The sequence below is a fragment of the Ricinus communis genome, chromosome 7, assembly GCF_019578655.1.
Source record: "Ricinus communis isolate WT05 ecotype wild-type chromosome 7, ASM1957865v1, whole genome shotgun sequence".
Lineage (NCBI taxonomy): Eukaryota > Viridiplantae > Streptophyta > Magnoliopsida > Malpighiales > Euphorbiaceae > Ricinus > Ricinus communis.
The window spans coordinates 5941401-5957389 of record NC_063262.1 but is presented as its reverse complement, the minus strand read 5'-3'; the positions used below and the strand labels follow the sequence as shown (position 1 = coordinate 5957389).

Genomic DNA, 15989 nt, shown 5'->3' with positions numbered 1-15989 from the left:
AAGGGAAAAGGTAATGGAAATTAGGTTCTTACGCGAAACATTGTGAAGATATGGAAAATTTGTAGCCGTTTCCTTTTGTTTTACGCGGTTATGCGGCCACTTTGTTCAGACTTTTCTCAAGTCTCTGCTGTGTCTTGCACATGCCAAAATCTCCACAAATTATTCTTCTTGTTTTCTTTTTATGCCAAAATACAAATAAGCTCCTGAATTTTGAGCCAAACGCACAAATACATATTTTTAGTCTTTACAATTATTCAGTTACATAATTACATAGTTTTGAAGTTTAATACCTTCTATTTTATTGTATAATGCATGAGATTCAGCTACTGTTAAACCTCAAACTAGTTTATTAACTTTCATGAAAAAAAATATTAACTCTCTTCTTTAATACATAAAAATTAACAATATTATCATTAATTAAAACATAAAAATATCAATAATTTTCAAAATTTTATTATTCTAATTTTCAAATTTAAAGATTATAATTAAGCTATAATTTTAAATTATATTATCTATAATTTAAATCATTATCTAATTAAAAAAATTAATTTATTAATTAACATAATGTTAGAAATATAATTAAAATATTAATTTTCTAAGACTATATTCATTTGTTAGTTAGGAGAAAATTTATCAATTAATAAATTTTGTGAGACTATAATCATTATTTAGTTAAAAAAGAATTTGTTAATTAATAAATGAATGTAAATAAACTATAAAATTAGTCATCAACCTGAATTCTATCCGTCAAAAATAAATTTCATATAAAAAGAATATTATGAAACAAACTAATTATATATATTTATATATATATATATATATATATATATATATATATATATATATATATATTAAATGAATAATTTTATAATTAAATAATAATTATTTTACTTTAAAAAGATTATTTTGAAAATAATTATTTAAATCAACCTGCAAAAAGTAACCTCCATTCAATGCTTTGAAAAATAGTTGACATATTTTTTAGAATTATGATTTCCCCAATTAATTTATGTACCAAACGTGTAACCATTAATTATTTATGCAATCTCAGCCACAAATTTGGAGTCAAAATGGACTCCTAAGTTTCATGATTTCTCACGAAACTTTCTGGTCTTGCTTGCTTAAGTCTTATTTTTTGCTCTTTCTAGGCTACATTTAATTTAGCTATGTGGTGAATTGCAATGTATTTCATATGATTTTTAATTAATTATTCCTGTTATATTACTCAATATATATATATATATATATATATATATATATATAGTCATGGGTATTTATAATATTTGGAGTTATTCATTATTAGAAAAGCAAGTGTAACAATTAGAAAGGTAAAACAGGGAAGACTAAAATGAGTTCTACTGACATCAGAAATAAATTTCACAATATTTCTGGAAACATGATTTTTTTGAATTTCAAAAATGTCATTGGTGAGCAAAGACAAAGAATCCTTACCCTTTCATAGCATCTAGAATTTTCATATTTACAGATATTTTCCTTTCTCTAAGTAATTATCTTGTTCATTGGTCCAATTGCTGAGGTTTTTGTTGTTTATGTAACAAAACCAAAATTACTTAATTTATTTAAAAATAAGGTAATAATAGACTCATATTTCAAATTTTACCTATATATGCTTAATAATTAAATCTTGCATGACTACATGCATAAAATTAACATGTCCTGTTTTTACCATGTCCTTCATGGTAGCATTATAATTAGATTAATTATAAATCTGTAAAGGAATCCCATGATTACATGCATAAAATTAACCATGCATTACTAACTTAGATGAGCATAGTTCTCCTTTCTTCACTTAAAATTGTTCATCTCCTGTTTTTACCCTTTTCTTCTTCTTCTTCTTCTTCTTCTTTCTTGAACAAAACAATAATTTTTGAATTTCATATTCCTCTAAACTGTAACAAAAAAACATTCTTACTTTTGCACCCACTAAATTTTAAGTTTAAATTTTACTTTAGTAAAGATTAATGTATCAAATATACTTAATATGGATATCTTAAAGCATAATCAAATGTATCATATATATGATTAGCTGCCAATTTCTCAATATGGGGAGTTATTTTAGTAATATTCTAAAGAGCAAGAGTATTATGATTATCTCAATGTATATAATGCTCCCACTCATTTGACCTAATCCAAAGTCAACAAAATAACCCAATAAAAATAAAACATAGTTGATTTTTTTTTTTTTTATGTAATATGGAATTTTAATAAGAACTATACATTCTGTTATTTTGTAAAATAATGCATTAAAATGAGACAAATACATGGTCAAATAGAATAACCCATATAGTAATATACAAAATTGAAAGGTATAGCATCATATAGAAAGAATCATAATAAAAAAAGTAATCAATTAGTTATAGATGATGGAATTAATTACCCCTTTTGAGAAAGGCATTAGCTAACTAATGTGTGTAAAGGTAAAGAAGAGGGAGGTGGTGGTGGTGGAGAAAAAGGGCAAATCAAATTACAAAGAGGACCGTCCATTCATTGGGGCCAAATGCTATTCTTGACTTGGATTCCCACCTATGAATTGATTAAAAAATATATATATATATTTTTTGTTTAAAGAAAAAGAAAAAGAGTTCAATTTGGCCAGGTTCTATTCGGGGGAGGATTGAAGCTGTTGTTTACTCGCTGGAATTGGCTTAAATGACAATTTGTCCCCTGAACTGTCCAGTTAGCTCCATATTAAATTTTATCGCCAATTTAACATATTGACTATTTAGGCAATTTATCCCCAATTGTTTCTCTTCTCACTATTGGAGAGAGTAGTGAGAGAAGAGGAATGTGAGGGAAGATAAATTATTTTATTTCTTTTTTAAAAATATACATTATTTTTTACCATTATAAAATAAATTACTCTTTAATCTTAATAATTGTTTATTGCTTAAATTGGTGTGTGATTTCACATATATGCTTGATAAGAGGGTATAATTAGAGCAATAAACACGTCTCGCGAACTATTCTAAGTTTGTATTGATAAAAAACTCGTTTGAAGTCGTTCGTTAATTTAAATAAGCCGAATTTGGGCTCAATTTCAAGCTCGATAATTTTATCTAGCCGAGCTTGAGTTTGATAGAATTTGGTATGGTAGTTTATGAACCTGTTCCTTTACTGGCTCGCGAACAGGCTCGTGAGATCAAGCTTGAGCTTGATTCGTTTATAAAGCTCACTATCTGGCTCATTTATAAAACTCGTGAACATGCTCGTTATAAGTTTAACAAGCAGGCTTGTGAACAAGAGCTCGAGTTCAAAATAATAATAATAATAATAATAATAATAATAATAATATAACTAACATTTAAATTAAATGAAACTATTATTATTAGTAAGAACTGCAACAAAAATAATACATGATAAATAAATATTTTATATAATATTTTAATAAAATGAGCCAAGCTCGAACTTTATTATAAAAGCTTGAATTGAGCTCGAGCCTTTACTAAAATTAAACAAACTAAGCCTTTATATACTTGACTTGATTTGGTTTGATTATAGGTTATAAAATCTTTTGGGTAAATTCACTATGATTTTCATGTTGGGGCTAATTAGACTTGAGTGACAGGGCAATTTGCCACTTTAGCCCATTGTAATTTGTTAGAGAAACAAAAACAAAACACGCAAAATAAAAAAATTTCACCATTTTCGTCGCCTGAGAGATTCGAACTCTCGCGGGGAAACCCCATGTACTTAGCAGGCACACGCCTTAACCACTCGGCCAAAGCGACATTTTTGCTTTTGTTTAAGAAGTATTAAATATGAACGGTGTCTCCAGTGGTGACCGTGGTCCACATTTTGAAACCTTGGCAGCAGAGCCAGAGAACATGATTGAGTACTCATTCTACTACATAATTGGAGGGGGCTTAAACACCATTTTGAGCGTCGCCTTCTGGCCCAAAAATCACATATGATTACTCACTACATAATTACATCATCAATCATCTTCACAAAGCAAATTAGGTCCATAATCACACAATTTGCAAGACTGAAGTTAACCCATAATACCCATATAATACAGCAACTAAAATCCAACTCCCTTTTCCCTCATCAACACAATTTTTTTAAAAGAAAAAAAGAATTATCTTTTACATTGCCACAAATCAGAAAAAAGAAAAAGGAAAAAGAAAATTTATTCACCTTTCTGTCTTAAATTAACAAGAACCTTGATTTCTTGAACTCAGATTGCACGATTTCGAATTAATGTATAAGAAATTTGGAATTGTAGGGTTTCTTTGCTCAGGTCTGATTCTGGGCACTGGGTAGATATATCCAATGTTAATTGTTGAAATTATAGGGTTACAAACCCTACTTTTTCTGTTGATATCTCTTATTTGCAGCTGGTTACACTACAAGTGGCGCAATGCGGTGGCTAAAAAAGAGGAAATCAAACGACTTGTCGACATGGTTTCTAAAGAATCTGAAATGTTCGAGTTTGATTCTGTTTATCAATGCAATTCGGTTCCTAGATTAAACCAGTGCGCTGTTTGCTTTTCCCCTACCACCACGCGCTGTTCCCAATGTAAATCTGTTCATTACTGGTGCGTTTTCTTTGATTTTTACTTGCATGTTATATTTATTTCATTGTCTATACCCAGTACCTATTATCGTCAAATTGTGATAGAAATGTTGTTTATGAATATTATTAGGGCAGTTTGTGCTATTCTAGCTAGTTGTTTGAGTTATGATGTTTTTGATTCCTCTTTATATTAATGGCCAGATAGGATTCCTTTTTTTTTTTTTTTTTTTCTTTTTGTAGTTTTTAGTGTGATTGAAGTACCGGAGGAGGGAAAAGAAAGACTTAGGTGCTGAACTGTAGGGTGGAGTTAAGTAGCAAGTGGGAAGGGGATAGTTAAAAGTAAATGAGGAAAGGAGAATGTTGTTGTGTAAGTATTAACAATTGGTGTGGTGGGTGAGTGGCTGTTATAATTTTGTGAGGAAGTAGGTAATATTCTTGTTACGGATGGGTGGTGTTGGAAATAGTTTCCATGTTCTGTAAGAGTGATGATTTTAGGTCTCTCAAGGTTCAAGCTCTGTTTCATGAATGTGCCTGCCATTTACCTGTCTGAAAATATATACACTGAACATAACTGGGATTTGTGACATTTATTTTATCTAACCAATTCTATGTACTCCATCCTCTGTGTTGAATTAGCTCTATTCTTCAACTATTGCACCACCACTAGATGGGCTTAGTCAAAAGCAAACTATCATAATTTTCAGGATAATAGCTTCTGAGGCTCTTTCATAATTTAGGCTTTGGCTAAAACTCTCCTCTTATAAGAGTTTGACAATGAATTTGCAACATTTATCATATGAGTGTTGGATTTTAAGATGATCATTTATATTCGGTCTATTATCTACATGTGCAGTACTAGTTTAGCATAGAACTACTCACATTCTCATGGCCAAAAATTAAAGTCCTGATTTGGAAACTTGATGTTTGGCCTAAAGAGAATTTCAATACCTGAATCTGGCAATAGGCTCGATTAGCCTGTTCATCAGTTACTAATTTTCCATTCCTAAATTTTTGAAACCTCCTAAAAGTTTGACCTCTTTGTTACTAAATGTCTGTACTATTTGCATTTGTATGTGCATTGACCACTAAATTTTCATCTTTTGTAGTTCTGGAAAGTGTCAAATAATTCACTGGAGACGAGGTCACAAGGATGAATGTCGACCTCTAACTACTGCAATGCATTCAAAAGGGAAAAATGAATCTTTTGAAAGATCTTCAGAAAAAAAAACTGAAATGCATACTGAAGGAAGTGAATTGTTAGCTAATTTTTCTACCAATAAAGAAATTGGTTATAGTGGTACAGGCAGATCGGAGAGACCTTCTGAAGATATTACTCCTGATATGCTGAGTGCAAGGGCTACCTCTAAGAAAATGCAAGAAACTAAATTGCCTCCTTCAATGTCTGCCAAGTCTACTTGTGCAAATAGTGTTTCATATGCAAGTAAATTAAATAAGATGAAATCCAGTACCAACGAAGTGGTTGGTTGCAGTTCTCAGCTTCCAAGTGGCAAGGTCGTGTCTGATGAACTTCCCTCAGCAAAGTCAGTTAATAAGAAGTCAGTCAGAAAAGCTGCATCATCAGAAATATTAGTTACTGATGCTTCTAAGTCTAATTTCTCAGCATCTTTGAACGGTTTGAGGTTGGATTCTATAACTGATAATGGGGAAGATGATTTACAATTACTTAAGGATAAAGAAGCCAGATGTTTGCTGTTTAATGCTTCTGGTAATCATACACGAGATGCTTCTAATGGCTTGAAAAATTCTGTATGGAAAACTGTTCAGCAGTTAAGAGTGAAGCAATCCTACAATTATGAGGTTGGGGTTTTTAGTTGTAATTTGCTTATCCTTAGTGCAACACATACTCTGTTAAGACAAAATGCAATGATTTCGTTGATTCTTTTGGCAGATACTCTTTCCGTACGAACTGTTTCTGAAACTTTATTCGTGTGACGAAGAACTAAGTCCATTTGGACTTAGAAATTGCGGGAATAGGTAAGGAACTCCGATGTGGAGTTCATGCTGTGTTTTGGACTGGTGCATGTTTGTTCATTTTCATAATGTAAGATAAGGCCATGTAGTAATTCAATTTATAGGCAATACAAATTCAATTAGCTATTTTAGAACCCTGGAGCTTGGAATAGTGGTTTCTTCATTTTGATGAAACTATATATATGCGGTTATTCTCTTGTTTATTCTGGAAGAAAGATGTAGTAAGTTAGTGTATGGGTGCCGGTATTTCAATTAAGCTATTTTAGAACTTTGGAGTTTGGATTAGTGGCTTCTTCATTTTGATGAAATTGTATGCTGTCATTTCCTCATTTATTTTGTAAGATGAGCTTACAAGTATCCTTTTATTTTATATTTTTTCTTGCATAAGTATGTTTTATCTTTTCATTGCTGTAGTCTCTCATTTCAGTAGTAACATAGCTTTCTTTGAAACTTCTGCAGTTGTTATGCTAACACAGTTATCCAATGCCTGGCATTTACTCGGCCTCTCACTTCCTACTTTGTTCGTGGCCTGCATTCCAAATCATGCAAGTTTACTTTCTTGAATCTGTTGAGTTTTCTTTTTCCTATTAGTGTAATACTGGAATTTTTAGCTTGAAGGCTTCTTCTTTTTATAGTACTCTTCTTTAACAGGTCGAAGGAAGGGGTGGTGCTTCAATTGTGAATTTCAACTTTTGATTCTGAAAGCAAGGGAAGGGGAGTCCCCTTTGTCACCCATTAGGATTTTATCCAAAATACAAAAAATCGGAAGTCATCTTGGTCATGGGAGAGAAGAAGATGCCCATGAATTCTTGAGGTGAACTGGTCTTCTCTTCAAAATATTGCTGGTCCATAGAATCTCATCCAGTATCAACATATTTAAGATTTATATGTTCTCATTTTCTATGAAGTATGTGATGTGTCAGGTACGCTGTTGACACGATGCAGTCTGTGTTCCTCAAGGAAGCTGGATCTCTGGTTCCATTGTCAGAAGAATCAACTCTAGTAGGACTGACTTTTGGGGGTTACCTTCAATCTAAGGTTGTTTTTCTTTGATAATACCCCATTGTTGCTCTTATCTAACTGATATCCACTCTATCAAAGAGCACACCATTCTGATTATAATTCTTTCACTTGCAATATCATGACTGAGATTCTCAGATAAAATGCATGAGGTGCCTTGGGAAATCTGAGAGATTTGAACGGATAATGGATTTAACTGTTGAGATAGATGGGAATATTGAGTCTCTTGAACAAGCTCTTACACAGTTTACAGCAGATGAAATGCTGGACGGAGAGAATAAGTACAATTGCAGCAGGTTGGTCCATTTTGTTGTCTAAGAATTATAGAAGTGTTTGCAGTCCAATATATTTCTTTCAGCATTTAGGCTCCATTTGGCTGGATTGCTTTTTTCATTTTCTTTAATTTTTTCCCTTTCATCTTTTGCTAATTCGAAAGTAAACAAAAGGAAATAGCAATATTTTGAAGTACAGGATGGTTATTTTTTCATGAAACAAAATTTGTTTCCTTGCTGTGAATTTGTGATTCCCTTGCTCTTTTCTCATGTGAAAGAACATTTATTTATCATCTATGCATTCTAATAATTACATTTAATTCAAGCAAAACTAAACTTGTGGAAGATACCGTTTATTAATCAAAGGAAAAAAGTGGTTAATACGGCAAGTGAACTAAATGGAACCTTAGTTTTCCTTGTTATGTAGATACTGTGACTCCTATATATGCAAAATATATACGGGCGGCTTAGGTGAGTTGGTTTGAGGTTTCAGTTATGCAAATTGAAAGATCCTTTGTATTATTATGATTATTGGTCTTGTTGTTTTCTTATCAGGTGTAAATCTTATGTGAAAGCTAAAAAAAAGCTGACAATATTAGAGGCACCCAATATCCTCACAATTGTGTTAAAGCGATTCCAGGTTATTCTTTGATTTCAATTCTTTGCCTGAGTGATCTGAAATAATTTATAGTTGACAGAAGGTGACCTTGTTACACTTTTTTTTTTTTTCTGTTTGCAGTCTAGTAATTTTGGAAAACTAAACAAGTCAGTTCGATTTCCCGAGGTCCTCGACATGGCTCCCTATATGTGTGGAACAAGTGATAAATCTCCTCAATACAGTCTCTACGCAGTAGTTGTTCACAGGGACACAATGAGTGATGCTTCTACAGGTCATTATGTCTGTTACATAAAGACTTCACGTGGCGAATGGTTTGGGATTAATGACAGCATAGTATGTGACTTATTTATCTCTCCTGCATTGTAGTTGGTCTTCGTATTCACTTTCCTTTTCCCAAAGAACAATAGGAAAAAGGTGTGAGAATGGGAATATTTTATCAGAAGATCCGATTACTATTGGGGTGTTAACTACTAAACATTCTATGTCTAGTATACATTACAAAGGCACTCTTCTGAGAACTTGACTGCACTTGGATTAGAGTTGACAACGATTGCGGTCTTGCATCCCCATCTGCATAAAGCACATAAACTATCATAAGACTTGATAGAACTTGTTTGAATAATTGAAGTTTCCTTTGCATTTTTGTGTGAGAACCCAGAACTAGGCCTTCAACTTAAGATGCATCATTCGGTTTCTAGGTGTCTTTTAATCATGAATTTCAGTTATGGATAATAGTGATAAAGAGGTCCATATATATTTGGAAATTCATAGGTCTTATTGGGGGATTGATATTGTGTAGGTAAAGCCTGTTGAGTTGAAGAGAGTCTTATTGGAAGAGGCATATATGCTCCTTTATGCAAGGTAAAACGTCTGCTTCTGATGGTCTATAAGCCGTCTCAAAACCTTGTTTTTGTGTTTATTTACATTTTGGTTCTCTTAATTTTTTAGGCACTGTCCACAAGCTCCAGCTGTACGGAAGAGCAATGTAGAGACACATTGTACGAAGTCCAAAAAAAGGATTTTAGAAGCTGTTCCTGCCAAAAATCTTAATACATCAAAGACTAGGTGTAACTCCCACTTCTCAAGCACTGATCCTTCAAAGGCACAACTGAAGCATGACAAGCACCTATACTGGATGGATTCGGATGATTTGACCAGCACTAAATTGCTCGATCCAGATGACTGCAGATTTCACCCTGTGGATTCCTCAAGCGAGAGTTCTTCCCTTCTTAGCTGGTCTGATGCAAGTTCTTGCAGCACTGCAAGCACCAAGGACTCAGTGAAGAGTGAAGACTTCTCCGATTTTCTATTTGGGGACACAGGACCTGGTTGGTACGGGCATCGTGGGTTTTGAGCTAACACCCATTGAACGACCTTCCTTGTATAGCAACTCGCATAAGAAGAAAAATTGACGCAGGCAACCAGACCTAAGGAGAGATTGGTATGAGGGTATGGAAAACCCTGCATTCTTTGTATACTGATACAAGTTTTTAGAAAAAAAGGAATATTGTGGAAAGTCAACCCTTCTAATTTTGGTAGTGACAGTAGGTGCGACCTGACTTAGGACAATTAGTGTAGGCTAACCCTCACCATATGAGACTTATGGTGGTGTAATATTAGGAGCAGCAAGGTGAGAGCGAATATATCAACTCAAACATTTTGCTTGAGGTTTGGGTTGAGATGAACTTGAGCTGCTAGTTATTGTTATTATAACTGGATCATAAATTAATCATCAATTCTTTTCTGCTCCTTCCAGACCAGAGAATTGTTCTTAAATCTCCTATTTATTTATGTACATTCTCAGTTAGGAATCAAAGTTATGTATCGTATAAGTTTGATCACATTATGGTAAATGTCATTTGATGCAGTGGCTAGTAGGATAGTAAATGAATGGAAGAAAAAGGAAGGGATAAAATTAAATTAAATTAATATGAACAGAAGTGGCAGTGGATGTCAATTCCAATTATCTCGACATTTTAAGGCTCAAAGGGCTCATGGGTCTGCAGTTAAGAAACAGTGGTATTGTAATTCTTACTCGCTTCTTTTATACTTAAAAGACAACGTCGCCATCTAAAATGCAAGGCCCGTTATCTGTTAAAAACCTTGGTGGCTGAACCTTAATAAAAATAAAAGGAAAAAAGAGAGAAAAATGCCAGTGGCAATAACAATACCCAGTTACCACCACCATTTCCATAAGCTAACCCATCATATCTCCTTCTCTCTGCTGTCAGTCTCCTCTTTGAAGAGAACCATGAGCAGTAGTGGTAATGCTTTCACAACCATCAAAGAAAGAGTAACCTTTGAAAGAGAAATCAAGAAGAGCAAGTTCATAGCCATAGCTGGCCCAATCTCTGATGAACAGTCTGCCTTTTCCTTTCTTTCTCAGGTTACTGAAACACTCTTATTGCGTTCTACTAAAAGCATTACTTTGTATATATTTATAGAAGCCCTGTAACCTTTTTTATTGATTTGATTATTACTATTCTATATAGGTTAAAGATCCACGTGCCACTCATAATTGCTGGGCTTATAAGGTGTATATCCATTTTCCTAATTGTTTATTTTATTTTATGTATCTTGGTTTTCTTAGCTTCAAGATTTGTTCTTTCTGCTACCATTTTAATTGGGTCAAATGTCAAAATCTAATTGAGCATAAATGATAAATACTGTATTGTGTGGGATAGGTTGGAGATCAGTTTAGGTCTAATGATGACGGTGAACCTTCAGGCACTGCTGGAAAACCTATTCAATCTGCTATTGATTCTTCCGGGATTGATAGAGTCATGGTTGTGGTAATCAGGTAATCTCCTGTTATTCATAAAGAAAACTTTTCTTTCTATGGTGCATTATGCTAATCTTTGCCTAGGATATGTCTTGTTTCATTTGAGCACTTCAATTAGTTTTCAACGAGTGAAGTTTGAAACTTTTTGTGGTGTAATTTCTATTCTGGGTTGTTTCGTTTTTTGCTTTACTGTTGTTTCTTTTTAAAAAATTGAATCAACCTGTAGGTATTTCGGAGGTATCAAATTAGGCACTGGAGGACTTGTCAGGGCTTATGGAGGAGTTGCATCAGAATGCTTGAGAAATGCCCCTACTTGTCTTGTCAAATCCAAGGTTAGGCTTCTACACATTATTGTACTTAACTCTCCCTTTTGATTACTCACTTTCTTTCAAAGTTAGTCAAGATGATTATTTAATTTTGAGAATTATTAATTTGAATTTTCGTTGGGCAATCCTTTTAAAATTAATTTTTGCTGGTTGTAGATTCCAATGGGCATCGAGGTTCCCTTTGATCTTATAGGAATTTTGCATCATCAGGTGAGCATGATATGATTCATCAGGATGAGCAGTTAAATGCACGTCTTTCTCAATTTAATACCAGGGTCTGCTCCAACTATTATGTGTTCATTTGATCAGAATAGAAAATTGCACTAATCAGAATATTTTTAGGATTGTCCTTTTGCTTCTTGCTTTTATCATGTCATGCTACTTTAATTGAGTGATTATCTTCTTAAAAGAAATTTATGTTTTGAAAGGGCAGGAGGCATTAGTGGATAACATAATATTTGGAAATTCAACAATTTACATGAGCAACAACTTCTAACTGCAGCAGTTGCTGCCATCAGTTTTAGGATAAACATTTCACTAAATTGGCATCTGAGCATCTTATTGTAAAGATAACCTACTAATATTCATATTAATAGCAATTATTTCCTTCCCGAAACGCCAGTTTTATCATGCATTTCATTCACTTTCTTTTACCCTTATGGCGTATAGACTGAAAAGGATACCTTGTGGTCTTTTGCATATTGGCATCTATTTTCTTTCTCCATGTTTCTTGACTTCTTGCGTTGTGCTTGGTTGATGCAGCTACAATCTTTTCAAGTTGATAACATCATGCAGGATTATGAGACTGGTAAAGATGGCATTGCCATGGTTTCTTTTAAAGTTGATTTTGATCAGGTTGAGAAATTGGAGGATGCTATCAAGGCAAATTGCAGTCGAGATATTGTATTTTACAAGCGGTGAGACAGAACTTGGTGTTAGTCATGCATATGGATATAACAAGAATTATTGCATGGACGATGCCATCATAAATCAAATAGTATCAGGAGTGGTATGTATATTTCTCTTTCCTCTTCTTAAAGCAAATCTTGTATACATTCACATGTAAGCCCAAAGTTTATCCACATTTTGTTCCAGGCATTGTTTTTGTACAATTACTCGTAGGTTGCTATAAATGATGATTACTGAGCTGTGCCCAAGGATGTGGCAGGTAACCCGACATTCAGTACCAGTTTAAAGGCTTCTAATTTATGCCACTTTATAAGCAGAGGCACCTACATATCCTCCCAAACCACTTGTAGGACAGAAACTAGCAATATCTTCTCCATGCTAGGAAATCCTTGGACAGATGGAGATAGTTTTTTTTTTTTTTTCCCTAGATTTGGTCGTGTGTTTTCGAGCTGTTTGCTATCAAATAATATTCTTTTGACAAAAGAATTGGCAAAGATAGCAATACCATGGCTGGGACTGTAAGCTTATTGTTTTTTTTTTTTTTGTCTTTTAAATGTTCCTTTCAAGAAATTGAATGAATGATTTTACTGAATTATAATGAGAAGTTTAGTACGTTACATACATCAAGAAAGTATGAAGTAAAACGAAAATTCCAATTAAATTTGATGAAGCTGGTAATTTGTAATCACTTATTACTATCTTGAAGTGGAAATCTTAATTTTCTGCAAGTCTTCTAGTAAAAGTGTTCTATGCATTTTGTGATTCCTACATCGTGATTAAGTACACTGATGTAGGAGTTGCAGAAATCCTAATGTATTGACTGGCATTCTCCAGGAACATAACTAACGCGTCATACTCCATAGCTGACCTTTCAAAAGCCTTGCACCGGTGAATCGAGGGTAAGAACAACCAAAAATCAGTAACCATCACGAACCCGATAGTCAAAGGCCCTGAGATCAGCCATGGCAACTGCCACCTGCCACCAAAAGTCTTCTTCAGAGCAACCTCAACCGCTAGACAGGATCCATGAAGGAGAAAGAAGCATGTGAATCCCCATGTAGGCTTCTGACGTCCAAGGTAATAGAAAACAAGCTCATGCATGAGACCCGACACAAGAAATGTCCACAAGATTGCCGGAATTGGAGCCCACTTTCTGTGTACTACAAGTGGCAAGGTTGCGGGTGGCTCATAAACGCTGGGTCGCAGTATGGCTGAAACCATAAGGTTCCATCTTTTGCCCTAGAAGTCTTGTAAGGAGGTAGAGAGGTATGGCTCATTGAACTGTGGCTCTATCACTAACCCTAGGAACACTCGAGCCAATGCTCCCATCAAGGCTAGGACTAGTTCAAGAGAAACGTATACTTGGATACAATATAGAAAAGATATGATCTTTGAGTGGATATATTCACTATACTTATAAATATGAATCAACAGTTTGCCGATGATTTCTTACCACCCTCGATCATCTGGAGAGATGGTCTTTTTTGGATGTTGATGGGTAGACAAGCCAGACCAATAAAGCGTGAAAGAGAAAAAAAAGGATCTGAAGCTAATGGACCTTTGCCGAAGGCAAAGAGCAAGAGTTTGAAATTTGCAAGCCAAGCAATGAAAAATGCTGTCTTTCCACCAAGATGCATGGTGGAAAGATGGAGAGGAAGGTAGAGAAAGAGGCAGAGAATTGGGAGTAAACAAAAGGGTCTTGTAATGCCTTTTGGAACTCCCTGACCAAGAGCATGGCAGTAGGCCACAGAGAAAAACTAATAACCAAATTCTTATGAAATTGCTAATCTCATTCTTCATTTTCATTTCTTTCTGATATATCCTTGTTTATTCTTTCTTTTGTTTTTGATGATCCATATATATACACGTCTCTGTGATAGAGAATCGAGACTCGTAAATGGAGCTCGATACATTCAAGAAAGTGTTGCTTACCTTCTTTTCTTTTTTCAGGAAGAAAAGTTAATGAAAGGAATTGAAGATCTTGCCAAATGGTGGCATAAATACATATATTCTTTTGGAGGAGAAGTTCTTTAAAATCCTTCCAATTACGTGACATACATACTCCATGGCTTGAGTCTGAATAAATTGTGAGGACTCCCTAAAGTTTGTCCTATAACTAAACACTCTAAGATTTTCATCAGTAACCCCTTTCCGTCTAAGATTTTGATCAGTAACCCCTTCCCGTTAAAGCTCTACTAAATTCACAAATAGAAAAATGACATGACACACTACGTATTTAATTTTAAAAAGTTTATACCTCATTTATTTTTGCCATGCCATTCATCTTCCTTCTCTCTTTCTCTGTCTGTCCGTATTGTTTGTTCTTTTCTTGATAATTCAATCAACAAAATGAGCTATCAAATAAAATCTAAAGATCACCGGAGTACTTACAATAATGGTTAAAAAGTGTCGGACTGGATTGTCCAACCACTTATTTTGATGATTAAATAATCTGTAAAATATCACTTAAAATATAATGAGTGTGTAAAATAGTATGTGTCTATAAATAATATATTATAGTTTCATATATAGATATTGAAGGTTTTCTCGTTCTATTAGGAGAAGAATTTTATAGATATAGGTCATCCTAATTATAATATGATTTATCCTCTTGGCTGTTCGAAGAGTCCTAGATCGGATCAGACTCTTCGATTAAAGTCCGGCCGTGACACGGTCTCTTAAGCTTCATGTTGCAACGAAATATAAACTTGGTCAATCCTGTCTTTTTTGTTAAAAAATAATAAATAATGCTTGGTTATCACTATTGTTATACTATTAACTTTTTTTTTTTTCATGTCCATATCCTTCCCATATAACTCTTCAACGTAATCAAATTTTTTTGTCAAAAATGAAAACCAAAAATTTCACTCCTCTAAAATATGTTCTCAACTAGAATCCATTAATGTTTAGACACCTGAACTTTGATTATTTAGTCAGTTTAACAATTTAACTTTTAATTTAATATGATAAATACTTGAACTTATATATTTTGTTATATTTAATCAATTTTTAATTTATGGTTTTATTTAATATGTCCACGTGGATAATATATATGTATTTTGGTATTATTATTAAATAGAGTTTAAATGTTTGATAGATTAAAATGAAAATTAAAAATATTTAAAAAATTATAAAAATAAAATATAAATATATATTAGGATAAATTGAAAATTAAATTATAAAAATAACTAAATAATTAAAATTCAGATGTCTACGAATGTATTGTGTATTGTGCAAATAATGATTCCACAGTATCACCACTTTGTTATAAGTTAAGACCTAAAATCCTTCTTAAATCACCAGTGGCAACAACATTAGCACTTCATGAAAGCTGGTAAAAGAGGTAGTAAAAGCCGATCCAACATTAAAACCATGAGCTTCATTATCACGAGACTCAACCAATTGGATGGTATTAGCTCCAAAAGAGGTCCAAGCCTTCATAGATTCTTAAATAATTTATGTTGATTCAATTTATACTAAATATTTATTAATTTATATTTATTAAATAATATATTAAATATTCATTATTTAA

At 33.3% G+C, this 15989-nt stretch overlaps 3 protein-coding genes and 1 non-coding gene across 7 annotated transcripts; 2 read left to right on the top strand and 2 right to left on the bottom strand.

The window, feature by feature from the left end:
- Positions 1-3667: 3667 nt before the first annotated feature.
- On the bottom strand, positions 3668-3749 carry TRNAS-GCU. Its single transcript has one exon. It is a non-coding gene; the product is annotated as a tRNA-Ser (tRNA).
- A 123-nt stretch (positions 3750-3872) lies between these two features.
- LOC8267052 (ubiquitin carboxyl-terminal hydrolase 17) lies at positions 3873-10200 on the top strand. Its single transcript, XM_048376734.1, has 11 exons — positions 3873-4559; positions 5644-6355; positions 6447-6532; positions 6989-7074; positions 7181-7343; positions 7453-7567; positions 7688-7845; positions 8377-8461; positions 8561-8773; positions 9240-9301; positions 9389-10200. Exons 1-11 carry the CDS (start codon positions 4294-4296, stop codon positions 9792-9794), a joined length of 2352 nt encoding a protein of 783 aa, XP_048232691.1. The 5' UTR covers positions 3873-4293; the 3' UTR covers positions 9795-10200.
- A 287-nt stretch (positions 10201-10487) lies between these two features.
- Positions 10488-14292, top strand: LOC8267062 (IMPACT family member in pol 5'region). 4 transcript variants are annotated; one of them, XR_001536064.3, is made up of 7 exons: positions 10488-10826; positions 10933-10974; positions 11125-11240; positions 11449-11554; positions 11705-11758; positions 12311-12557; positions 12671-13078. XR_001536064.3 is itself a non-coding variant. In XM_002530647.4 (6 exons), exons 1-6 carry the CDS (start codon positions 10590-10592, stop codon positions 12467-12469), a joined length of 714 nt encoding a protein of 237 aa, XP_002530693.1. In that variant the 5' UTR covers positions 10488-10589; the 3' UTR covers positions 12470-13078. The 4 variants fall into 4 exon arrangements, 1 of the variants encoding a protein (XP_002530693.1); XR_003080583.2 differs by lacking the exon at positions 12671-13078 and adding an exon at positions 13292-14292 and having other exon boundaries at positions 10489-10826; XR_001536063.3 differs by having other exon boundaries at positions 10489-10826; positions 12644-13078.
- LOC8267051 (acyl-CoA--sterol O-acyltransferase 1) lies at positions 13223-14257 on the bottom strand. The gene is given in 3 exon segments (XM_015726303.3): positions 13223-13890; positions 13893-14203; positions 14205-14257. Coding segments are annotated over 3 exon segments (1032 nt in total).
- Positions 14293-15989: the final 1697 nt, after the last annotated feature.